This window comes from Pogona vitticeps, chromosome 2 (genome assembly GCF_051106095.1).
Source record: "Pogona vitticeps strain Pit_001003342236 chromosome 2, PviZW2.1, whole genome shotgun sequence".
Taxonomy (NCBI): domain Eukaryota; kingdom Metazoa; phylum Chordata; class Lepidosauria; order Squamata; family Agamidae; genus Pogona; species Pogona vitticeps.
The window spans coordinates 71,524,646-71,551,173 of record NC_135784.1 but is presented as its reverse complement, the minus strand read 5'-3'; the positions used below and the strand labels follow the sequence as shown (position 1 = coordinate 71,551,173).

Sequence of the window (26,528 nt, the reverse complement as noted above, 5' to 3'; positions counted from 1 at the left end):
TCCCTCTTACCTCCTTGAGGGATGGCTCTTTCAAAAGGGCCCCCTGGCTAGATCTTAACTGCCGGGTAGGTTCATATGGAAGGAGGCGGTCCTTCAGGTATCCAGGGCCCAAGCCGTTTAGGGCTTTATATGTCAAAACAAGAACTTTGAATTGGGCCCGGCCAGCAACTGGTAGCCAATGTAGCTTAACCAGAATCGGCTTGATATGTTCCCTAGCGTCCGCACCACTCACCAGCCGTGCAGCTCGATTCTGGACCCAAATCCCAACCCAGCCAGCCTATCCAGAAGGACACCATGGTCGATGGTGTCGAAAGCCGCTGAGAGGTCCAGGAGTGTCAACAGGGTCACACTCCCACTGTCTCTCTCCCGGCAAAGGTCATCGGCAAAGGCGACCAAGGCAGTCTCTGTGCCAAAACCCGGCCTGAAACCCGATTGAAATGGATCCAGAAAATCCGTTTCATCCAGCAGCACCTGGAATTGCCCAGCCACAACCCGCTCCAACACTTTGCCCAAATAAAGGAGGTTCGCTACTGGTCGATAGCTAGCCACCAGCCTTGGGTCCAGGTTAGGCTTTTTAAGGAGTGGACGAATTACCACCTCTTTCAAGGTGGTAGGGACCACTCCCTCTCTCAAAGAGGCATTCATGGCCTCCTGGATCCAGGTGCGAACCCCCCTGGCTGATCTTCCAATTAGCCAGGATGGGCAAGGGTTGAGCGGAGTGGTGGTAGAACGGACAGATCCAAGTACCCTGTCCACATCCTCAGGTCTCAACAATTGAAACTCATCCATTAATACTTGACTTAAGCACGGCACACTGGACACATCCTCTGATTCTGCAGTAACTGTGGAGTCCAACCCACTGCGAATCTGAGCAATTTCCCCCTCAAAATGGATGGCAAACTCATCACAGCGAGCTGATGAGCAGTCTGGAACCTCCACCAGATTTCCCGGTTGAAGAAGATCCCGGACCACTTGAAACAGCTCTGCTGGACGACATTTTGAGGAAGCAATACGGCTGGAGAAATAGCACTCTCTAAGTATAATTCTGTAACCAACTTGTATCCACCTGATAGTTGTTGTATCCAGTCCATATAGGCTTTTTTTTTTTTTTGTCAGTGGGTACTTTGTCAAAAGCTTTGCTGAAAGCCTTAATATATTATGACTACAGAATTCACAACCTCTGACAGGGAGCTTACCTGATTAAAAAATGAGATAAGATCAGTCTGGGAGAATTAATTCTTGACAAATCTGTGTTAGTTTCTAGTTATCGCTGCATTGTTTTCAAGATGTTTGTAGACTGGGCACTTTATAATCTGCTCCAGAATCTTCCCTGACATTGATGTTAGGCTCATGGCTCAGTAGTTCCTTCTCTTTGACCTTTTTGAAGATAGGGATAACATTAGCCTGCTTAAAATTATCTAGCACTTAATCTGTCCTCCATTTTTTAATTACCCTTATATCAACTGAAAGGTAAATTCTGCCAAACATGGCCCTTCAAATAAATTCCTGATTTTTGTTGCTGATAATTTTCTCCTACAAAAACTGGAGGAAGAAATGAAAGGATTAGCTATCTTAGATTTGATTCTAAGGATGACATCTCGACAATGATCAGATATCCATAGCATCCTTAACTCACCTATTGACCTTTTTATGAACTCTGATAACCATCTGATGAAATCTGAAATTTGGCCTACATGAATCCTGAATGGATTCTAGCTAAGATCTGTTCCTATGGCCACAGCTATTTTGCACAGTTATGCTGAGTTAATTCTTCAATAAAAATGGTTACATCACTTGTTACTTAAGCAGCTGGCAGCATTTCAGGAACAGCCATTAGAATGGGTATAGAAGGGGTTGATTGCCATGTTTCTTCATCAGACAGAAGGCAGCTGTTATAAACATGTGTTTGATGCTGTGTCCTGTAAACACACATAGATACATAGCTGAAGGGGCCTTTCTGCTTCTAAACCATGGTAGCTTGGCTGCTTTTTCGTTAGAGAGGATTTATTCACATAGAAGTTAACTCTTAGGGGTGCATAAAAGAACTCGAGACTCCTAATCCATCAAAAAAACAAACAAAAAACAAGACATATCCTGATAACAGGGGACTTAACAAAAGCCCAAAACCTTGTTTGCCTGCATTAGACATACCCCTGCCTACATTTTAGTTTTACAAGGCATGGAAAGATGATTGAGGCTGAAAAAATATCAAGTGAGCAAAATTCTTTTTCCCCCCATGTTGTTGTTTAGTCCTTAAGTGGTGTCCGACTCTTCGTGACCCCATGGACCAGAGCACCAGGGATTTCATAGTGAATCCCAAATAAGCAGCTGTTATTTCTAACTTCAGACCTATTTATACTGTTAAGATTACAGGTGCTTAATATGCATTTTATCATTGGACAACAAGGCCACAAATGGCAAGATCTACATGTACTGACTGTATTGCGTGGAAAGTTGCTGAAAGCTTTTACATTATTCATGCAGTTGCTCTGTGTTGTTATTTGGAAGTTTGTTTCGGTTGACTGTCTTCCATTATTTTATTATGAGGCTAGATCCCTCTGCAGAATGTATATGGCATGTTATTAAAATCACATGGAACAATAGCGTATGCTATCTCAGCTGCTCAGCAACTGCAGCAAATTTATCTAACACTGTCTTCCTTGGAGAGCTGTACAGCAGGCATTGTGACTCACAGGCCTGCTCTGGATGAAGTCACTGTCAAGTGAAAGCAAACCATTTGTTCCTAACAACCTTGATGGTGAACTCTGTATATAAGTTCAGAACAGATCTCTGTTCATTCTCCCACCCCACCCTTTTGATTTATAACACATTGTCATTGTCTCTTGTGATACACGGCAGTCCCCAAGCAGTGAAGATTATTTATAGTTCGTGATTCAGATGATTCTTCCAATTACCTATAAACATCTACTGGGAAGAAATTTTTACTGAATACAATCATTTACTTGCATGTAAATATATGCACCAGATCAGGCTAAAGAAGGGAAGGTGTTGACTTCTATTTCAAAGAAAATGCATGTATGCAACAGTAAAACGCTACTCTTTTCCTGAATAGTACAGTCACATTTCCTATGTGACTAATTCTTCCCAACTGCTTACTTATTCCACACATAGATAATCTCCAACATCCTTTTATTTCCATAGGAGCTACATTAAGCAATATTTCCTGAATATTATGTTGTCCTTGACCTCCATGTTGATGATGCTGCAATACTGAGCATATGGTTCCATTCTCTCAAAACCCAAACAAAAAGTGGGGTGTATGCTCATTGTTCATTTTTCAAAATGCTGCAGTCACAGTGCTTGCCAAATTTAATAATGTTCAAGATATGGATTCAGAAACATATGTCTCTCTATGAGTGTGCAGTCTCCTTTTTAAATGAAATGAAATTTTACTGAAACAGTTAGATGCAATCATGTTGCTTTTGCTGTTGAAACTACCACTTTGGCACTCTGCATATTGAGAACAGTGCTAGAACTGACAATGTTTCCTGCTATTGTTGTTAGCAACCAACAATGTGCTCTAGTAAAACCAATTAATCTCTTAACACCATTACCAGTCACTGAAACAAAAGATGGATCTAAACAAAAGTGAAAACAGATGATCATAATGACACACATGATCTATAACATCTGTGCCTTCCTTTCAAGCTGCATCCAAATTAAGGCTAATAACTCCCTGAGTGGGGTCTCCATTGTTCAAATATATTGTAAACAAGATGAAGGCAGACAAGAAGCAATGCAGGTCTTAAGGTTCTGTGCAACCAAAACCATTGAAGTTAAACAGTTATTTTCTATGTGACTGAATGGTTTCATTCAAGCAAATTTTGCCATTTCATAAAACCATGATTTATGAAACTGCAAACAGGCACTGGGATAGGTAAGACTTTGGTTCATTTTCATTGTTTGCAAACTAACATTAAGCCAGATTTCCCCAGTCTGACATCATGAGGCTCTCTTACTTCATACAAGCCAGGATCTTTGTCTCAAGGCGAATGCATAAAACGAAAAGGTAAAAAGCAGTAGCGGCCATGCCCTACCATTGCCTGAAACAGGAAGAGATGTGCTGCTGCCACTATCTATCCCAATCTTTCTTATTGTCAGATCACTCCTCAGTCCCTCATTGCAGCTGACACTCTGCTTATTTACCAAGCATGACTACCCCCTTCTGTAAAGAAGCATTAGCTATAGACACAATGCTGCTTTGTGCTGCTGCTAGGGCTTTTAGAGGGAGGCGACTGCAGGCAAACAAGCAACAATTATGACAGTGGCACATGGCTGTGAAGAAGGTGGCCTGGTGGCAGAAACAGGAAATTGAAGCATGGGTTGAAGAGAGAGGTGAAATGCTATCAGGGCCATTGTTGGGCAGGAGTTTAATTTGCTGCTGCTCCTGCTGCGATTCCACTGGCTAAGGTGGCTACTTTAGCCTCATTGTAGGACGGGCACTGGGAAGAGTGACTGAGAAGGTGGTTACATTGCTAAAACAAAACCTGTTTAACTCAGGTTTAGCTTTTTTTTTTAATTGCTAAAAATTGGGTGAATACATGATGCATATGTAAGAACAGATTAATTTGATAAGGAAATGTTTCCTGGAGCAGGAGAGTCTTGTTGTTCTTTTTACTCCTCTCCCAGATGTCCATTTATTTGAATGTGGATATAGCATCCACTCATTTAAATTGACTCCCCCTATGTGAACGCTTCTCTCCACGTTAATCCGCCACTTGCCAGTGCTATTTTTGTATTAAAAGCGGGGGTTTGGGGAAGCCCAGGTGTCAAGCAGCATGCAGGAGTTCCCTGCCACTTGCTTGCTTGCCCAATCTGCTTCCAGTCCGGGAGTGGAGAGATGGATACGGCAAGATTAACCCAAGGAGGTGTCTCTTCACCGCACTGAGTGCAAACCTCAGAACCAGCAGCCGAAAGGCAGGCAAGCAAAACGCTGCCACTGCCGCCTGTCTCTTCTCCCCACCCCCAGCCAGCTTCAGCCTGTGTCTCCTCCACCCTGGCTATGTGTACATATGTTTTGTTTTCATGTTTGCAGTATGTGTTAGCTGCCCGTCACCACCCGGCTCTCTTGCACATGGCAATGCTCACAAGGAACCACTGTGCACATGAAGGCTTTTCTAGCACAGGCTTTCTCAGCTGTTTCATGTTGCATTTACCTCCTCCAGGCACACATACCCAGGGTGCGCATGCACACACACACATGCACACACACACGCACGCACGCACACACACACCCCTCTCTGAATTCCAGCCTTGGTCAGGAGGGAGAGTGCATGTGTCTGGCAAGGATGCCCCTTCAGAAACACCAGATTAAACGTTTGTTTCAAGGGAATGCAAACTGCAGTTCAAATACCACATGACACCATGTGACTCAGAGTCTATTTAAATTTACACCAACACATATTCCAAATTATTACACCTACATTACACAGCTATATTATAGCTGTTTGACATTACTTTAACTGCCACAATTCCATGGCTGTAAGTTATAGCTGTTTGATATTACAGCTATATTTTTTCATAGTTCCTTCTTATGAAATCCTATTATTTGCAGTTTGGCAAGGTACTTAGAACTGCCTGGTAGAAAGCCCTGATCTACAGCAAAGAATTTTATGCACCTCATCAAACTACAAATCCCAGAATACCTTAAGTATGAAAATGAAAGCAGTATCTGCTTTAACTGTGTAGTGTAGATGAACTCCCATAAACAACTATCTCAGCCGACCCGCCATCAGTTGCACTACTTATTTGTGCTAACTGCTGCAAACAGAACAAATGCAGTAAATTGTATGTTGAAGACCTGTTGGGACAGAGTGCATATTACATTCGCTATGGTGATGCAGCAGCAAACTACCTTTGTATATAACGTGCAGAATGTGTTTCTTAGTGAGACCTTAATAAAATCACTGACTTTGTTGCTGTCATATTACACATATCCACAGACTTGCACCATATTCTGGAAATCTACTGGTTTAGTTATGATGGCAGCAATATCCATGGAAACTAGTTTGATGTCATAGCTGAAATGAGTACAGTTTAGCATGGAAATGTAATTTCCAACTGTCGTCTTGTAAAGAATGTAACGACTTCTCAAGACCTTAATGAGTCATTGACTTTGAAAGAATGTTTAAAAAAATTCTTTCCAGAGATGGAAATATGCCAGTTCTCACTTTCTGTGTTATTTTTAATGCACTGTTAAATAACATTTTTCACTTGGACTATTACAAGCTAGCTGTTGAAAGCACATTGTAGAAGTTGCTAAAGGAAAGAACACTTGACTTAGTCATTCTTTACGTAGTCTGTAGTAACATTATATTGTTCAACAGATTAAATAATAGTAATATTCCTAGAACCTCAGAGCTGGAAGGGACCCTATAGATCATTGAGGCCAATCCCTTTTCATGGACACACAGTGGGGAATCCAAATCCCAACCTCTGTCTCAGCAGCCAGATACCTAACTACTGAGCTGTGCATACCATATTGGAAACAAGGGGTGGAGATAAATACATGGCTACAGTTCAGAGATCAGGGAATATGGTGTTGGCTTTGTGGTCAGAAATACTCTGCTGAGAAACATGGTTCTACCTACTGTGGGGAGTGAAAGAATCCTGTCTCTGCAGTTCCACTCATCAGCAGGAATGGTCACCTTCAGTAGTGCATCTGCACCAACACTGTCGTCTACAAAAAAGTCAAAGACAAACTACAATCTGGTAAAGGTAAAGGTAAAGGTTCCCCTTGACAATTTTTTGTCCAGTCGTGTCCGACTCTAGGGGGCGGCGCTCATCCCGCTCTTCAAGCCATAGAGCCAGCGTTTGTCCGAAGACAATCTTTCCGTGGTCACATGGCCAGTGTGATTTAGACACGGAACGCTGTTTACCTTCCCACCGAGATGGTACCTATTTATCTACTCGCATTTGCATGCTTTCGAACCGCTAGGTTGGTGGGAGCTGGGACAAGCAATGGGCGCTCACTCCGTCGCGTGGATTCGATCTTACGACTGCTTGGTCTTCTGACCCTGCAGCATAGGCTTCTGCGGTTTAGCCCACAGCGCCACCACGTCCCCAAAAAAATCCCCGAGAGAGAGCCACTGTTCATTCTCAGAGACTGTGATGCTGATCACAATTCTTGGCCCATTTGTCCAGGCTGTTTTGGCATTGGGAAGATGAATGAAAATGGCCAGCACTTGCTGGAGTTTTGCTGTTACTATGGTCTTTGTGTCAGCCATATGTTCTTTAATACAGTATGAAGCTTCAACGTAGAGTTTCCTGGAGACATCCAAGATCGAAGCATTGGCATCAGCAAGATTTGATCCTCACTAGCCTTCCTAATATTATGATCACACACAGCTATCAGGGTGCTGATTGTGATACTGAAAGCTCCCTGATGTGTAGTAGGGTAAAACTGCGAACAAAGAGATTGTATCACATCAAAAAGGAAGGAAGACCATGTATTGACATCAGCAAAACTTGCGATCAAAGAAAAGTGGAGGAATATGACCAAGTACTTGAGGAAACCCGGCTGATGCAAATGCACCTGAATGATGGGAACATTTCAAAAACACTGTTTATAATGCCACCTTGTCTACATTTGGCAAGGAGACCAAAAAGACAGCAGACTGGTTCGAAGCCCATTCGGAGGGGTTGATGCCAGCCATTGAGGAAAAGAGGAGAGCTCTAGCAACATACAAAGCCAGCCCTAGTGAGTACAACTTGCAGGCTCTTCGAGTTGCTCATAGCAAAGTCTAGCACATTGCCAGGAGATGTCCTAACGATTGTTGGCTTCAGCTCTGCTCTCAGATACAGATAGCAGTGGACACAGGTAACATCAAGGGAACGTATGATGGGATCAAGCAGGCTTTAAATCCAATACAGAAGAAATCTGCTCCTTTGAAATCTGCTACAAGGGTGATCATCCAGGACCCAGCACAACAGATGGATTGCTGGGTGCAGACCTATGAGCTATATTCTAAAAAGAATTTAGTAACCGAAGAGTTATTAAATAACAGAGTGCCTGCCTGTCTTGGAACAGTTGGACAGCGAAACAACTTTAGCAGAAATAAAAGCGGCCTTGGATTCCCTCGCTTCTGGCAAGGCACCTGGGAAGGATAACATCCCTGTTGAAGTGCTGAAGTGCTATAAAGAGATACTGTAATCAACACTGAGCTGTATGAAGTCTTTTGTCTTTGTTGGAGGGAAGGTGGCGTACCACAGGACATGAAGGATGCAAACATCGTCACATTGTATAAGAACGAAGGAGACGGGGCAACTGCAATAACATCTGTGGCATCTCTCTTCTCAGCATTGTAGGGAAGCTGCTTGCTCGTGTTGTGCTAAAGAAACTCCAGGTTCTTGCAGACAGAGTCTATCCAGAATCACAGTATTTCGAGCTAACAGAGCCACCACTGACATAGTATTTTCCCTCAAACAGCTACAGGAGAAATGTAGGGAACTACGACAGCACTCTTTGTGGCCTTCATAGGTCTTACAAAGGCCTTTGAGTTGGTTAGCTTTTTAAAATACTTCCCAAGACTGGATGTCCATCTCAACTCCTTAACATCATCAGGTCCTTTCATGAGAAAATGAAGGGCACAGTAGTTTTTGATGGCTCAACATCAGATCTCTTTGACATCTGAAGTGGAGTAAAACAGGGCTGTGTCCTCGCACCAACCTTGTTTGGGATCTTTTTTGCTGTCATGCTGAAGCATGCTTTCAGAACTGCAACAGAAGGTGTCTATCTCTGGACTAGATCAGATGGAAAGCTCTTTAATCTCTCTAGATTGAGAATGAAGACCAAAGTCCAGCTGAAATGCATGCGCGACTTCCTCACCGATGATGCAGCTGTTGTTGCCCATTCTGCTGAAGACCTCCAACAACTTATGAATCGCTTTAGCAAGGCCTGCCAAGACTTTGGATTAACAATGAGCCCGAAGAAAACACAAGTCATGGGCCAGGGTGTGGACTCACCTCCCTCTATTACCATCTTCACACAAGAATTGTGTACCTTGGCTCAATGATCTCTGACACTCTCTCCCTAGATGTCGAGCTGGAGAATATGGCTTAATAAGAAACTCATGGCATATACTGTACCAAGATCCAGGTCTATAGAGCCTGTGTCCTGAGTACACTCCTGTACTGCAGTGAGTACCGGACTCTTTGTGCATGGCAGGAGAGGAAGCTGAACACGTTCCATATGCGTTGTCTCCGATGCATTTTTGGCATCATCTGGCAAGACAAAGTTCCAAATAGAGTAGTCCTAGAACGAGCTGGAATTTTTAGCATGTATACATTACTGAAACAGCGACGTCTACATTGGCTCGGGTATGTCATGAGAATGGCAGATGGTTGGATTTCCAAAGGTCTCCTGTATGGAGTATTAGTGCAGGGAAAGCGCCCCAGAGGGAGACCACAGCTTGGATACAAGGATATCTGCAAGTCGGATCTGAAGGCCTTAAGGAACGGACCTCAACAGATGGGAAACCTTGATATCTGAGCATTCAGCTTGGAGGCAGGTGGTGAAGCATGGCCTCTCTCAATTTGAAGAGACACTTGTCCTGCAGGCTGAGTCAAAGAGGCAGTCACAAAACCAGCAAAATCAGGGAGCTGGACAGGGGACAGATTGTATTTGTCTTCAGTGTGTAAGGGATTGTCACTCTCGAATTGGCCTTCTCAGCCACACTAGATGCTGTTCTAAGACCTCTATTCAGAGTACGTTACCACAGTCTCTCGAGACTGAAAGATGCCTAATCTAATCTAGCTCTGGCTACAGTTCACCAAGGAAAGTAGTATTCAGAAGTGGCATAGCTTTTTGGTTTTCAAAAGCTGCTAATATCTAGTCATTTGGACTGCTGTAATAATATCATAATATCATAAGCTTAGAACCACAGGACCCTATGGATCATTGATTCCCACCCCTGTCAAGAAGGCACAGTGGTGGAACTGAACTCCCAACTTCTGACTCAGCAGCCAGATGCCTAAACCATTAAGCTATCCAGCAATGATGTTAACTACTTTTGCCACTAAGTATAAAAAGGGAGCAACAGCAGAAAAAGGGATATTGCATGAAGATGCTAGAAGTGATTTTGCATTATCGAGATTCTTACATTATTAAGATATAGAGGGTAATTAAATTTTGCAAATGAAAAGCTGTTATTCTGAAATAACCAACAGCAATGAATGAACTACTTAAGCTACATTGTTTCTTCCAGGTATTTTCCAAGAAAGTTTTGTTATTCTGTAAGGCAGTTAGTCTTTACTCTTTACTCCGGCAGTAGCAATACTGCCATAGTACCTACAAATGACTTATTTTATTTTTGGGAATGGGAGATGGGACCACGAATTAATCAAATTTATTCACAGATCATCACTGCAGACATGGCTGTATTTTACTGTATCTTTGCCAGTTATATCATTTTTCTTTCTTATGATTATATGAACAATGCATCTGACACCCAGGCCCATTACTTATGATTATATCCTACCTTTCAGATATGTGTGCTCTTCTTTCTTTATTCATACATAAACCATGCGAAGTAGATCAAACTGAGTGTGACTGACATAAGGTGACTCAGTGAATCTAAAGGCTCTGTGCAGAGTCATATCCTCCTATTTCAGTACTCAAAATCACTTCACCATGATCTTTTCTACCAAAGTGTTTCTAAACTGGTTCAAGATCTGAGTTCATAATACTGGATAGAGTGTCATGCTGGTCTCATGATTTTCTTCTGTTAGTTTTAAACCACTTGTACATTTAATATATCTTGCTGCCTTTATAGTATAGAATTCATAGCTTTATCTCAGCCAAATATTTAATCCCTTTACAGACTTCTAGTACAAAAGAACAGCAAAAATCTCAGTGGTACTGTCAAACATCCACACACAAAACACTGTTTAAACAAGTGCTACTCAGATTTCCATTTCAGGTCATGTAACTCTCTCCCTCTCTCACACACCCATACACGCCTAACAGCTCTGCACATACCCATACTTCTCTTGCTGGTGTTTAGGTACACTTCCAGGAATATTTAGATCAAGGTTTTGAAAATGCTAATGCTTCTACAACTAAGAATTGGCTAATACATTTTAAAATTAATTATGTGTCAGTACTATCCACTTTTCGCACAACTTTCTGTCACTGTGTCTGAATATTCGTTAAATATGTTCTGTGTTTCCTCAATATCCCATTTTTAATATTAACCTTATAATATATTTCTTTCTTTATTCCATTTACAGCTCTCATATGGAAATCCAGTCCATTTCATTTGGAAGCTACACTCTCAATTTAAGCGGATTGTATCACAATACAATTACATAGTTTAGGAACTACTAAAAAGAATAAATAAAAATGGATACAGAAACATATCTAGCTGAAACAGTAAACACAAGAATGAACTACATATCCTAATTAAAAATGATGTCAAATCTCCTGCAGCACAGTGTTTGGAAATGATGCTTCAAAAAGCAGGTCACATACTTCCTCTTGCAGGTAATCCTAGGGTCAGAAGACTAATAACTATATTAATCTGTTAAAGGATTATGAATGAAAAGGGCATGCTTCCTGGAAAATGGCTTTTTTTTGGGGGGACACCCTGGCATCCCTCTAAAAATATATATGAGGCTATAGTTAGCATTAGTGTGAAACACTTACAGCAAGATTAAAAGAAAAACGTATTATTTTTATAGACTGCAAGTTTTCACAAAAAAATTGTATTGTGAATATTGAACTACATGTTTCTTCATTATGAGGCTGTTCTGAATGGATGAAAGCACTGAAGATTAGATAAAATAACACCAGGGTAAGTGCAGCATACGTGTCAAATTAAATTGCTTATTTTGCTGTTCCATTACTTTGGCAAGAACAATGCATCTGACACCCAGGCCCATTACTTTCGACCATCCCTGACCATTTATCATTTCAGCCTTCTGTCAGAGCTGCTGAGGTGTGCAATAGATTTTGTACCCATAGGAAACAAAACTGTTGTGTTAAAACTTTTTTTCATGTAGGAACATTAATCTATATTATGTAACTATCCTTGACATAAAGGTCCAGTGGAAAATAATAACCAAACTCTGTTCAAGCTGGGTAGAAATGAGCATTAATAGTCCATGCTATTTGGGAGAAATTAAAATCAAGAGTAAATTGGTTTAGTCAATTTTGATTTATTGTTTAGCCAATTTTGATTTAGACAAAATTGTATCAAGAACATAGCATCACCTGATATTTAGGCATGAAAACAGCAATAGTTACTATGGCAAAATGGAACAATAAACAGATTTAAATCCTTTGTAATACGTCTCCGTTAATGTCCTTACCACACCCCTTCTCTCTCCATGCAAATATGCCTTACAGCAAGTGAATGCAGCAGTCTGCAGCCACCCAGTTTCAAAAAGCATTGTAGATTTAATAATTCCTTACCTTTTATAGAAACCATGAAGAGGCTGGAGACACAGAAACTGCCAGTAATCCAAGCAGAAGGCCTTTAACTTCAGCATTTTAAAAGAGTTCAACTGCAGCAAGTAGAACCTTGCCTCTAGTCCTTATAATAAGGGAATATCCCACTTTTGTACAGGAGGAAAAAGACAAAATAGTATTACATTGAGTACCCCTCCCCTTTTCTAAGCAGGCAGCAGTGTGTTTTCTTGGTGCTACCAATGCATTCAAGCTCTTTATCCACATGGTACTGCACCTGCATAGCTACACTGCACTACTTTAATACAAAGAGACAGTAGTACAAAGGCTACAAATTCATTTACCCTTGATCTCAGCTAATCTTCTGAGTTATTCCACATAACCAGCAGTTGTCTTTAAACATAAATCACAAAGAACAAAAATATTTCTATCCCAGGCCATTCCAAAAGCTATTTGGTTAAATATATATACTGTATTCCAGTCAGGATTCTTGAGGGCGACCTCAGAAAACATTCCTACAACATTCTCAGAAAACATTCTCAGAAAAATACAAGTAAATATCCAAGTCACTTGAGTACAAAAGCTTTAAGACTCCAGCAGACATCATATGGAAACTCCATAGTTCTCTAACTAGGCTGAATACAACTTTTTTTTTTTGAGGCGGTTCCTCTAATGTGACTCACATCTGTTCCATTGTCTGCCAGCACCTATGAAAAATGTAGCTTTCCTTGTGACTGGGAGTGGAAGGGAGGTGGGAAATGAAAAGCTTTAAGTGTGGACCCTTCCCACTCTCAAAATAAATTATGCTTATCTTAATCCCAGCACACTTTGCCACTTAGGTTGCCGTGAAGAAAAAAACTAATCATCTGAACCACATGGTGCACAGTGGGGCATGCTCCCAGCTATAAAAGCTAGCAAGATAAAGCCTCCCTGAGATAGGTTGATTCTGGTTGCTATGACAACAGGAACACATTGATAAAATCTAAAATGGAAGACCGATGTCAGGTTCTCATTGGCTCGCTGGGATATAATGCATTTGTAACAAGCAGTGCTCAGACACTCTTAGCAATTTCATCAGTGGAGGATGAATTTTTGAGCAAGGCTAATTAACAGCAGTGCAAAACAGAAGCTAGTACTCATTTAGTTACAGTGGAAACACAAACCATTTTTTATTCTAAGTGGAGTGAGGAAGCAATTAGCAAGGAGATGCTTTGAGAAAAAGGAATGTTAAAATTAGAAGCATTTTCTATTTAAATCCTCTGGGTGAAACAGGGATGATGAAAGCCTCTTTCATTTACCGCCCTTTGAAACCGCAAGCCATTTGGGCCTCTTTATCTTTTAGGAGACAGACTCGTGTGCGCAGTTCCACAATTTTTGGAATTAATGTTCAGTAACAACTTCCTTTGCATACATCTCCGCTGGTGAGAACAAAACTATTCATGGAATAAATGCACACATAATAGTCAATGAACTTATATTTAGACAATATGAAAATTAATAACAAGTGAACTTGCCCTTTGTCAACAGGCTCTTGAATGCTGCCTTATTTTTCATCTTGATCATAATTATATTTAAATATTTAATATCCTGGAAACGCACATTTTAAATATTGGTTTTTTAAAATTTCACTTCATATTCCCTCCACACACAATAGAAAACTTTTACAATCCAGACATTTATTGAGAAATACCTAGGTTTTTAAATAACACTTTTTTTCACAGTCATAGACTTATTTAATAATACAGAGGCAATTATTCTGCTCTGCGCACTTAGAGATTATGATGGAAAATGGAATAAATTAATACAAATTGAGTCTGAGATGCTTTGCAGATCTAGGTAGGAACTGCTGAAAGGACCAGGCCAAAGCGACTGGCATTGAGAGTTGTATAGTTTACAACACTTTGGGAATGTGAGAGATGGCCTGAAACCCATGAAGAACAAAAGATGGCTTACAAAAGCATGAACATGTGATATGCGATATTGTTTCTCATGTAATATTGAGAGTATTCTGCTCTCCATCATACTCCAGGAGGGGGAAAAATCAACTGAACCACTGGAGAAGTGGACAATGAAATGTTCCTTTAATTTTTTAAAAAAAGAAGCCATACATTAAAACTTTTGCTGAGTGACTGTTACAGAAATATTTTTCACCCAACCCCCTCGAAATTTCATTGCAATTTAGATATTATAATAATAATAACAAGAAGAAACAGGAAATGGCCACTGCATATGGAACTCCACTACAAACTTCATTGTTATTTGGGGAACAGGAAACTAGAAATAGTTCTTTGGTCTTGGAGATGAAACAATTAAGAAGCACCTTCTTAAAGCATGAAGACAGCTTTGTCTGTGTAATATGCCATCTATGTGAAACAGGAATTTTGAATAGTGGGCAAGATTATAAAAGCTATCCTCAAGTTACATTACTAACCAAGTCAAAGAAACTAACTCAGATCAAAATAACATGCATTTATTGTGGCCAGGGTACTATAAACCAATGCTCTGCAACTTAAAAAAATGACTACTGTACTACTGTCACAAAAAAGATCAAAGATCATAGTCCTGCATGATCTCTGCTGTGCATGTTCTTGAGGTGGTATTTTATGTTCTGGCTATGTCTTTATACATTGCTGAATTGTGTATGTCTCATGAGATATTACAGATAGAGACACATATTTATCTAGTTGTCTCACGAGCATTCTGTATCCAGTATAGGAGTGCTGGCATAAGATCTGCACCTACCACTTGACCACTGAGACACATATATTACAAAGCATGCAAAACTGAAAATATGACATGAATGACATACTGTTAACTTTTACAAAATTTCTAGTTATGCAAAGCACCTAGCACAGATTCTAAATATGCTGCAGTGCAATAAAAGTAATATTTACGAAAAAAGGAAGCTGTATTTCATCAAGATGAAATGCCATAAACTTCATTTGCTTGAAACAACTAAGTGGCACTTAAAAGGTTTCATGGAGTAAAATTCACTTTATCAAGTGGATTGCTCCGTGAAAGCTTCTCCCAATAAAACCTGTTAATGCTCAATATCCCTGAATACTTTTTATTGTTATTGTTGAATAGTACTTCAGCCTGGAATTGGAGCTACGACTTCCCATGTAATATATGATACATGGAAATGAGCCATATCATTTAGCTCTGGCTCTTTAACACTTGCAGAAACCAAATATGCTTAGACAAACCAGAAAACATTAAGCTTAATCTATGGGTTAAGAAGCTTAGACATTTCCTGCATAGTAGATAATTTACATTAGTAATAGAATGCAAACCTGGGTTGTCCATTTTTGACTCAACAAAAGGTAGTCTACAAATAGTTGTTTTCTACAGTCAAACACGGCTCTCCCTCTTAGCAACTTATTATGATAATGTTGCATTTAAGAGAACCTACTATGTAGTCCCTTGAAGATGTTTTATCAAAGGTAGGTAGTTGTACCAAAAAACAAAACAAAACAAAAAAGAAACAAAAAAACACCAAAACCCACCACCTGCTAAGATATTCATGCCACATCTTGACACAGTTATTTACCACACAAGTAGTTCTGAAGAAAAAGTCAAGCAAATGCATTACTCCAGCAGGAGGTTATAAACCCTAAGAGGATGCATGAATTGAGCCTATAAAGTACTATGAAGCATGCACTATCTGTCATATCATCCACCTATAAAGCTTTGCAGACTGCTTTATTAAACCATAGTTTGCCTTGAGTACTGTAGAAGAGCAGCTAAGCTTCTAGCAGTTAAATTTATCAAAATTATCTTCATATACCTAAATAATGTATGTAACAGCATAATGCAACAGCTGTCATTAGCCATAAGCCACCATGGCCAAATTTACAGGGTCTAGAGTAAAGTTTATTTTTAAACTGATTAATTGGTTGACAATAAAATTTCAGCTGTGGATCCATGTTGATGCATCACTGCATCTACCTCCTTACTACCCTAGACCCTCTGACATGATACATACCAGGGCAATGGCTAACTGCATCTAAAAAGAAATACTGTAAAGTATAAATATAAACCTAGGGTATATTCTAATACCCAGTGTGGTATAGTGGATAGAGTGACAGACTAGGACTCAGGGGGCCTGGGTTTGAATCCCTGCTCAGTCAGGGAAGCTCACTGGGGGAGTGGAACTGGTAAAACCACTCTTTAAATATTTCACTTAACTTGAAAACTCTATTACGGTTGCTAGAAGTCGGTTCTGACTTGATGGCACACAACAAGGGTATGTTTCACTCATGTTTGGCCCTGTCTTGGATTATAAACGATATCTCTATTTACATGTACATATGATAGATGAAGAAAACATATTTATATGGATTAAATGGAGTTTTTCAGGAAAAGTTAAGAAAAGAGAAAGGTAATGAACAGAGCTATAAGATGCTATCAACAGAGTTTGCCATGAAATTACAGAAGATCTATCTGAACAGACCTTTTGTTCCAGGTAAAATGGGGGATTTGGTGACATACATTTGAACAGGAGAGTATCGGAGGGAAATAAATAAACTTCCATTAAGAGCTGAGATGGATAACTCTTGTAAGCACCCCTAGCAGCCACATTCTGGACTTTAATAGGACCAGAAATAGTGAAGCTGGCAATTTCCAAACAAACAAACAAATAAACAAACAAACAAACAAACAAACCCAAAACAAAACCTGGAATTATCTGGATTTCTTGATTTTATTTTACAGGATTTATGACAGTTTTTCCAGTTCTGCTGTCCAGACCTGTCAGTTCTTTTCCAACCTGTCAGTTTAAGTATAACAACCATCACTCGGGGGGGGGGGAGGGGGCTTCAGGAGTGGAAAACCCAGTTTTTATTCCATTCCTTTTTCTGGTACAGAGTGGCTTTGGGAAACCTCACAAAAGAAGCTTCCTTTAAGCATGCTTCCTACAAGTCATGTGTTACCCACCTCTGATTTACAAAATGGTTTACAGAATGGTTGAAGGATGTCCATGGATGTCGTAATTTTATCCTATACCTCTTTCTCCTACCCCCTGCTGCCATTTAACAAGGCAGAGTTGCTTCAGCTAGCTAGGAATCACAGCTTCTTCCATACTCTTGGTAAATGTTACTATAAATGTTTATATTTATCATGTTAAATCACTTCCTAGAGCTGTGTGTGTGAAATAAGATACCTGCTTCCATGGGCCCACTTTGTAAATGTAAGTTATATAATGTGTTGACTGTATCTAGACATTCTGCCTTCACCTGAGCACATGGTTCTTTCATCCCACTCCATCTTCTGTAAGAGGTTCTCCACCTCTCTCCAGATGTTCTAAGAAATGTTCCATACAGAACTCTGGATCTGCAATACTCTTCTTGCTTTAAAAACAAGCAGGGAAAAAGCAAGTTTGCTATCATGTACTGTATTTTAAATCTAGGTATTTAGCGATTAAAATACCAAACAAACAAACCCCGAACTATTCATTCAAACACATTGACAGCTTCCAATTCTGAGTATACTGTACTGTGTTTAAAAGAAAATGCTAATGGGATTTTTGTGAATGAAGGGCTCAACAATCTCAACATACATGCTCTCCATCTTTCTCCTTTTTCTCTTGGAAAATAAACAAGTAAAACACATTAAGTTTCATCTCACGCCCAGCCTGAATATAAAGTAGCTTTTTGAAAAGGATTATCCTGCTACTTTCTTTGTCTTCAAATTCAGTTTTAAACTGCATAGTAACTTTTGGACACGGCTCAGCTTCCAAACCATGGTGTTCACTGAGCTGCATTCAGCTGTTGTATATTTCATTTATGGAATCCAGTGGTCGACTGCAAACGAGAGTAGAGTACTCCAAAAGGCCATTAAGAAGAAGCTATGAATAGGCTGAAAAAGTGTAGTGCATCTCCTCTTAAAGAATGGTTGCCTTAGCAATCAGTGATGCAGAAGCAAGCCTTTGGTAAAATACATTGCTGGTGAGAATATTGCATGAACTAAATGCAACATTAGCCTAGCTTATAACTAGTTTATTCTGGCTCACATGCTATTTTTCAGGAAAGATAATATCTTTACAAATTTTACATACAATGCATATTCAGATATCATGAGGACATCAGCAATATGGATAGAGATATATCATGCACAGATATATGATGCACACATACAGTACATACTGTATATTGTTACAACTGTTTACATAAGAGGCAAAGTCAAATGTTCAGTTTTAGAGATAGGTGTAATGGATAGATATATAGGAAACAGACATAGTACTATTCATATTTAAGTGTAACAACATAGGTACCATCTGTTCAAATGCTTGCCCAAACATTTTTGTCATTTTGGGTTTTGTCAGCCAACTCTTTCTCAAGGTATTGGTACACACCTTTAAAGAAAACATAACCTTGAGTATTCCTACAACACAATGAGCAACCATTCTGGTAATAATGAGGGAGCAAATATATGCTCACTATGTTTGGATCAAACTTCCCATAAATTATACTGTATTCTGTTCATATGATGCTGCTGTTAGAACAAGGGAGGGAGAATAATTTGACTTTCTACTTATTTTTCCCCCTCCAGACCCCTGCAATGCTGCTTTGTACTCTTGAAAAGGTATGGGGAGTAGCACTGGTGGAACTGACAAAAATATCCTCCTCATGTCCTCCAAAGAGAGTTTCTACTGTTTTCTATGTCACTAAAACAGAAGGAGCTTCTGTATTCATGAGAGGGAAGGTCTGGGTATGATCAACAGAATAAGAACTAAAAATAGCTATGAAAAATAATCCAAGAAAGCAATTTGGGAAAGAAAGTGAGTGTTTGTGTTTGAGCTAACCAAAAGAGGTTCTCTGGAACTCTCAATATTTTACAAAGTTCAAGGTTATCAAAACAAACACCTTAAACCATTTAAAGAAATACATATAACCAGCTTATGTGGATGAGAAATAGGACTTTATATTTAATGTAACGTCCTAAAAACACAAATGTAAAACAAACTTGGGCAGTGCACACTAACTTAAACACTTTTAAATCTTGCCCTTCTCCACTCATATCACTACACGGAAATGTGTAGAAATACAATATATATTGAAGTAGTATAGTCAAATTTCTAGTGGATCTGGATCTGAATAAATCAGTCATGTGGTGAACCAGTGCAGCACAGGTAGATTGGAATTCACTGTTTTTAGGATATTTTCAGGAAACTGTTGTGTCATATTCCAGACAGAATGAATCAGGTTAGCAGAATGCACACAAGTGACATTTTGTGTTAAATAAACCCTTTTGCAATTTATTTATTTCTATTTTATCTTTGCACTTGATTCAGTGCCTTGTTACTAATTATTATTACTAGAAAGAGAGCCAGGTTCCTATCAAATGCATCATAACATCTCACAGTTAGCATACTCGGAGAACAACCCTGACATGGAATACAACAGCTACTACCAAAGTGAACAATTGTTGAAATCTCCAGCCTCAGTCCCATTTGATGTTGTTCCAAATCCTCCACATGGATAAAAGAAGAAACCTCTTCTCGTTAAAAACTGTCTGAATATAAGGCAAATAGTTCAGCCTATGCTCTACGTTATGACATACTATTATCAGGAATCTAGCAAGGTAGTAGAGTACAGAGACAAGTATTGCTTGTCTGAAAGAAAGCCACTTGATTCAACCAGTACAGCCTGTGGACAAAAAGCAGCAATATATCATATTTTATAGGTCACTGTGTGATGGATTTTTAAAAAAATTGACAATGATTGCACAGACACCTTCTTCTAAGATTGTGCACGCAAATGTTTCCTGTCTCATCTTCAACTTTGAGAACACCAAGCCCAAAGAGGTATTCATCACACATGACAAACGACGCCAATGAACTCTACTAAAAATACATTGTATGTTATGAGTGATATTTCACATGTAATTTGCAAAATTATATATTCCACTTCAAATGCATCTTGTGCTAATCTGTTTGATGATATCACACATAGTCAAGGCAGGATATTTTTCAGGAATAACCAATATAAATTAATGCCTTTATTTTGAAATAAAACTGCGTTATTCAGTATGCTTTCCTTTGTAGGAAACTGAAAACCAGCTGCATTCAGTTTTGGACAACTTCCTCCTGGTAGTGCTCTATAAAAACTCTGGCTTTTTTTGAATTGAAACTCCATGACCTTCAGCTATGGGGTGTGTATGTATGTATGTATGTACATACGTACGTACGTACGTACGTGTGTGTGTGTGTGTGTGTGTGTGTGTGTGTGTGTGTAAGGCATGCTGGGGGCTGCAGAGAAAAACATTGGCTGAAGATCAACAGTTAGAATTAAGTTGGGCCACTGAAACAATGGGAAATTGGTGAGTCAACTATATCAGTTCCACTGATATAATAGGCCTACTGTAGTTGCAACTAATTATTGGATTCTGCCCATTGGATACAATACACTGGCATGGCTTCAAACTTATGTTTAGTATAGTTTTATTGGTGCTGAAGGCAAAGGGGTTGGGCAGCAGTTTTCTCCAACTTCCTCTTCCTCTGACAGCTCCAGCGCTCTTTTCCATGTTATTCCAAAGGGCCAGGTAGTCCTTTAGAACAGCATGGAAGTTGGTCCTGGGAGCAGCAGGCTGAAAGGAGTGTAGGAGTAAAACACTACCTTGTCACCTTTCTCCAACAAGAAGCCCCTATAAGATCCCAGTTCCCTCTGCAAATGCAAATAAAATAAAATAAAAATCTAGATCCATTCCTGGATGTTCATTTGTTCCTCTAGAATGAAACATATACCAAGATACTAAACAAATATAGTATTACAACATATACGTATGTTAGTTTAATAACTAACAGTTCTGCACAGTAGACAAAAACACTTCTAGAATAATTTTCTATGATCTCTTAGTACATAATTTGCTAATATCATTACAGCAGTGCATGAAACATGCACCTGTAGTAGGTAAAGTGGCAGGGGTTTCTAGCAGTACTTGTAGTTAGGGGCTCATTCACACTGTGCCCTAACGACACTATGGCAAACAGCAGTCCATAGTCTTGGTTGAGAGGTAGGGGGTGAGGGGAGGATATCACTGTTGAATAGCAGAGTGAAACAGAACTTTTAGAATTAAGTTCACACTCTCATAATTGTAGTGAAAATTCAAAACTGTAAATGAGACTCAGCAGAGTACAGCATTTGTCAAATTATGAAGATATTGTTTCACCTTGCATGTCTCTAGCTGGCAGTTAACATATTTTCTGTGCCACCATTCAAATCCCTTTCAGTAGATTTGCAAGAAGAATGCACATTCCCAAATGGTAATCGTCTTAGTCCACTGCAGCAAAACAACAAACATCTTAAGGTCCAAAGTTCTTGAGCATAAACCTCTTGTGCTAGAACTTCTCCCTCTAACTTTTATGACTACCCCTTATTTCTATATATAAGATCACTTGCCATGTTTAGCATGACTGGAAAAGAGGAAATGTTATCTCCTGTTGAAAAGCAAACCATTTCTCAACTACAGTGAAACCCACCCAAACATCTTTTCTTTTGCCCCATTCTATTAATGCTGTACCATTTTTACACACAGAGCTGTTAGTGCAAAAGTCACCATCCAAGGAGTGTAAATATATTTCATGCTTTGTTTTACAAATGTTCACATTGTCTCTCAGTATACATCTATTTATTTATTTATACACACACACACACACACACACACACACACACACACACACACACACACACACACACACATCTACTGGTATAGTAGTGTAGTAGTGGGAGCGGGGAGCGGCGCATCAGAGACGATACTGTCCAGTTACCTAAGTTACTTGTTTGCTTCAGTAGCACCGTAGCATTGTATGATAAGATTTCTGTACAGACCACTGATAAACAGCTACTCAGGACTAACTCTGTGGAATATAATGAAGTGTACATGTGCACCTGCCCTTTGTGGGAATTTTTATGCCTTCCTGGCATGACAGTGTCAGGATAAGAACATTTTTGCTTACTTGCTCTGCCAATGGAAATGTGTTAACTCCCATTCTCACAATTTACATTCTTATGAATAGTTCCTCATCCTTTTGTCAAAGGTTCAGAAACTGCTGTAGTCTACAACCTTTCCAGAGGACAAAAAATGATTGTGAGAACCCTACAGTTCTGTATGGTTGCTCAGTTAACATTCCCATACCTCTCGAAATTGAAATGCTTGTCTCTCTTTGTTATTTTTGAGGCTTCTGTTATATTTACCAGCCAGAATAGTCACTCAGAAATTGTGTGTCATGTTTTCCTCAACTGCTGGAGACTATTTTAGTTTATGCTTCATGTGTTCTGTTATGATACATCCACAGAGAAGTGGTACTACTGATGAACATTGGAACAAATTTTATTCTAAACTGGGGGGGGATCTATTTTATGTCTTCTATAATCCAGTCCTATATGCTGGATTACACATTTGTTAACTGCATGATACTTCTCTGGGGTACAGCTGCATTATGGAAGTAATGTTGAGCTTGGGGTAAATATCTTGATTATTAGAGTGCACCAGCTGTACTCAAGCAACTGCTACCACAAACAACAGCTGTATTTTCGGTGCACTCAGTCATTATTTCTGCAATCCATGTCTGTCTTTGGGCTCAGGCCACTCCATATATAGAAATGGAAACATTCTTGGTCAGCACTGTATTGAGCAGTGCTGTATGGCTCTGGTAAGCAAATTATTCAGCTGCAGAGACCAAACAGGACGCCCCAGGAAAGCCTCCTTCAGTCAACCCACAACATAGGAGGGAAAGAAAATAGGCTGCCAGCATCATTTCTTCCAATTAACAGCTAGCAGCAGGGGAGAGGGATGCTTATGGAAGTGGCTTAATTTGGGGCCAGAGGGGAAAAGATACATCTTAAGACAGCAGCAGGAGAAAAAGTACAGAGAATCAACCACAAAAGCATCTTCAGGGCCTTCTTTTAACCTGGACATTTTCTGTAAATTACAGCTCCTTGAATGTAAATGCCTGCCTAAGGTCAGATGCTGGCCTACTGCAGGCCAGGTTTTGTTCACAGTTCACCAATTAATTATAATGACTGAGGAGGGAACACATTACAGTACTTGGAAAATGAAGTAATCTATGAGAATCTCTACTTCTACAAAATATTTGCATGCTGTACGGACAGCTGGTATACTGTTGTCAGACCTGGGATTCCTAGATATTTCCAAAGGAAATGGACACTGTCACATTTCTTGTTTTGGAACAGTTAGTAAAAATTAGCTGTTGCTGAAGAGTTCAACATAAAACTAACTAACTAACTAGCTAACTAACTAACTAACTAGCTAGCTAGCTAGCTAACTAACTGTAAATATACTTTTCCACACACTCAAGTTTTGTGTGGGAGATTTTATTTCTCTTTTCCACTCCCAGGCTTTGCTCACAGCATGAAAACATATACTACAGTGGTTTGTTGGTTGGTTGGTTTTAGTAACAGAGAGATGAATTTGCATGGATGTGTTTCAGTTTATGTTGTACTAAGTTAACCCCTCAATTTCATTTTGTTAAAAAATATGCAGCATATTTTACTATACCTGAGTGGATCAGTTGAAAGGCTGCTTCTTGTTTCCAAGGAAGTCCTGAGATAGTTGCAAAAGAATAAAATTAAAATGTTAAACACACAACAATTGAAAAGTTTGCAAAGAAACCCCATATCGATTGAACATTATTTTAACATTGATGTAGGGCTTCTTTGTGTTTGACCATAATGTACTTTTAATATTGGTTTAAGATATGCAAGTTAGTGTTTTAAAAACTAGTTTAAAAATAATGCTTAGTTGAATGCCATACAAAGTAAGCTATTCACATGCCAAAGTAATGTTTTGAAAAACATTGTAATAGTCAAATACATTGGTATAAGCCCATGAAATCTAAAATGTAAATATTCATTTTTAACATTACAGTTTCTAGTCTGCTCTAACAAACACCAAATACTATTTTCAACTGTGTGCAATGACATATTGGGTGGTGCATTATATATGTTCTGGTTGAGAGATGTAGGTCACTTTAATATTTCTCTTTGATGATTTTAACATACATATATTTGTTTACCTTTCAGTTCCAAATACTTCTTTAAAAGTATTCCTATATAATTGATTTAATATATCAATACAATAGAAACAATTATGAATAATCTGGAAACATAAATAAAACAAAAAGGCCAAACATATTCAAGACTACTTAAAGTAACTACGGATGCCACATTGTGGGCAACGATGTGGTTTTTATGGTCAGCCACATCATTTTGCCCACTGACCTGCATAGTGAGGTGCATGCCTTGACAGAAAGGTGTCTGTGGGGGAACAACCATAGATTGTTGCAGGAAAAGGTACATAGAGTCTTCAGCACCTGAAAGATCAACAGGTAGAGATGGGTACAAACCACCAACTCAGTGGTTTGTGCCAGTTTGTTCATGGACAAATAGGGTTCTGCGGTTCCCAGACCCACCTCTTCCAGTGGATGCCAACTCAGAGGCAGTGCCCCAGCTTCCCTGCCCCACCTCCTCCAGGTGCTGCTTCTGAGTGGGAGCCACTGGAGGAGGTAGGGCTGAGAACAACTGAACACCTGTTCGTCTGAAAGATGAACCAGCTCGAACTGCTGAACGTGCTTATCTCTACTTACTGGTCGTGAATTGTAGGGATCTTTCTGTGGTAATGGTGATTTAGTGATCACCTGGTGGCAGCAGTGAAAAGAGGGGATTGTTTGCCTTCGTGTGCTCTGAGGCTTGACGGTCAAGCAAGGGGCACGAGGGCAAACGCCACAACCTTGTGCTAGTTATAGAGACAGCAGAGAGAAAATATCACCCTTTTTATCTCACTCTCACTTAGAGGGGAAGCTCTCTTAGAGCTTTAAATTTATTTGTTGATGGTTGTTCTTATGTCAAGAATGAGGATGTTAGCAAACACTCTTCACATGTGTAACTGTAGACTACTACATGACATGGATACTAATCTGATATTCTGAGGTGCCATAATTTTTTTAAAATTTTGTTATTATAAAGAATGGACCAAGGTAAGCAAACACAGTGAAGCTGTATATGACATAATTGGCACTGAAATGTACACCTCCCTTAGAATCTGTAAGTTGAGCCATGGCAACTGGACTTCTTTCTTACTAGGTTGAAACGTTTTGCTACTCATCCCAATAGCTTCTTCAGTCTGAAGAGAGTTTGTAGGAGACTCTTGATATATCCTCCATGTTAGTTTCACTTCCCCCTGGTCTGAATAGGCTCTTTAGATGGACAAAGGAGAGGGGGTGAGTGAAAACCCCAATTCTGCAGTTTATTCAGACCAGGGGGAAGTGAAACCAACATGGAGGGGTTTCCTACCAACTCTCCTTAGACTGAAGAAGCTACTTGGATGAGTAGTGAAACATAAATCTAATAAGAAAGAAGTTCAGTTGCCATGACTCAACACCCAGATAGCTTCACCCAGATGACTGAGAGTCTTCACAGATATAATTCCTCAGAATCTGTAACTTATGCCCAGGAAGCTTCTTTCTGGACAAAAATGTCAAGTGTGGGTTGGCCAGCTCCTTGTGTTTGCAGAGGTCTATCCAATACCTGTATGCACACAGCATACAACTGCATCATAGTCTATTTGCTTAACACCCCACTCGCCACAGCTCCTTAAATCCCTAGAAAAAAGCAGCTAAACTCTTTGTCTGAAGTGGTGGGATCCACTACAGTAATAAAATGGCAGTACAGGAGGGACTGGAATATAAGAAGAAGTGGCACAGAAGGGAATTAATTTGTGTTTCTTTGAGAAAGATCAGGAATAATTTTCCATTCCTAATACTACAAGTCACAATAAAACAGGACTTTAAAAATTATTCTGTATTAGCTGTTATTTCTGGCATATCTGATGCATGTGACGTAACCACAGGGATTACAGTATTAATAAATAGTTCTTGTATTGGAAACATGGCAAAAATACAAAACAAAAATAATGCTGACATACAATCTGGGCGCATGTGCTCTGCTTATTAGCATTATTAGTCTCAATTCTGTAACTGTGCCATGTGTGAGAATCCCTCTGGACTCTCTCAAGAGAGGGAAAGACAAAAGATAGGGGCTCAGACTGAATTAATCATATCTAAGAAAATATAACCTGGGATCAT

General features: G+C 39.5%; 1 protein-coding gene across 27 annotated transcripts in view; it reads right to left on the bottom strand.

Annotated features, from left to right (window-relative positions):
* The window catches only part of IQSEC1 (IQ motif and Sec7 domain ArfGEF 1), a 465,124-nt gene that overhangs the window by 213,484 nt on the left and 225,112 nt on the right, over nt 1–26,528 (bottom strand). For 14 of the 27 annotated variants that reach the window (XM_072989683.2, XM_078385370.1, XM_072989694.2 and 11 more), the window contains one exon: nt 23,945–23,989. The exons of 9 other annotated variants lie outside the window; for them this stretch is intronic. In XM_072989683.2, coding sequence (XP_072845784.2) covers nt 23,945–23,989 — 45 coding nt within the window. Of the gene's footprint in view, nt 1–12,433; nt 23,918–23,944; nt 23,990–26,528 lie in introns of those variants that run through there. 4 more of the 27 variants (XM_078385368.1, XM_078385378.1, XM_078385375.1 and 1 more) reach the window with 2 other exon arrangements.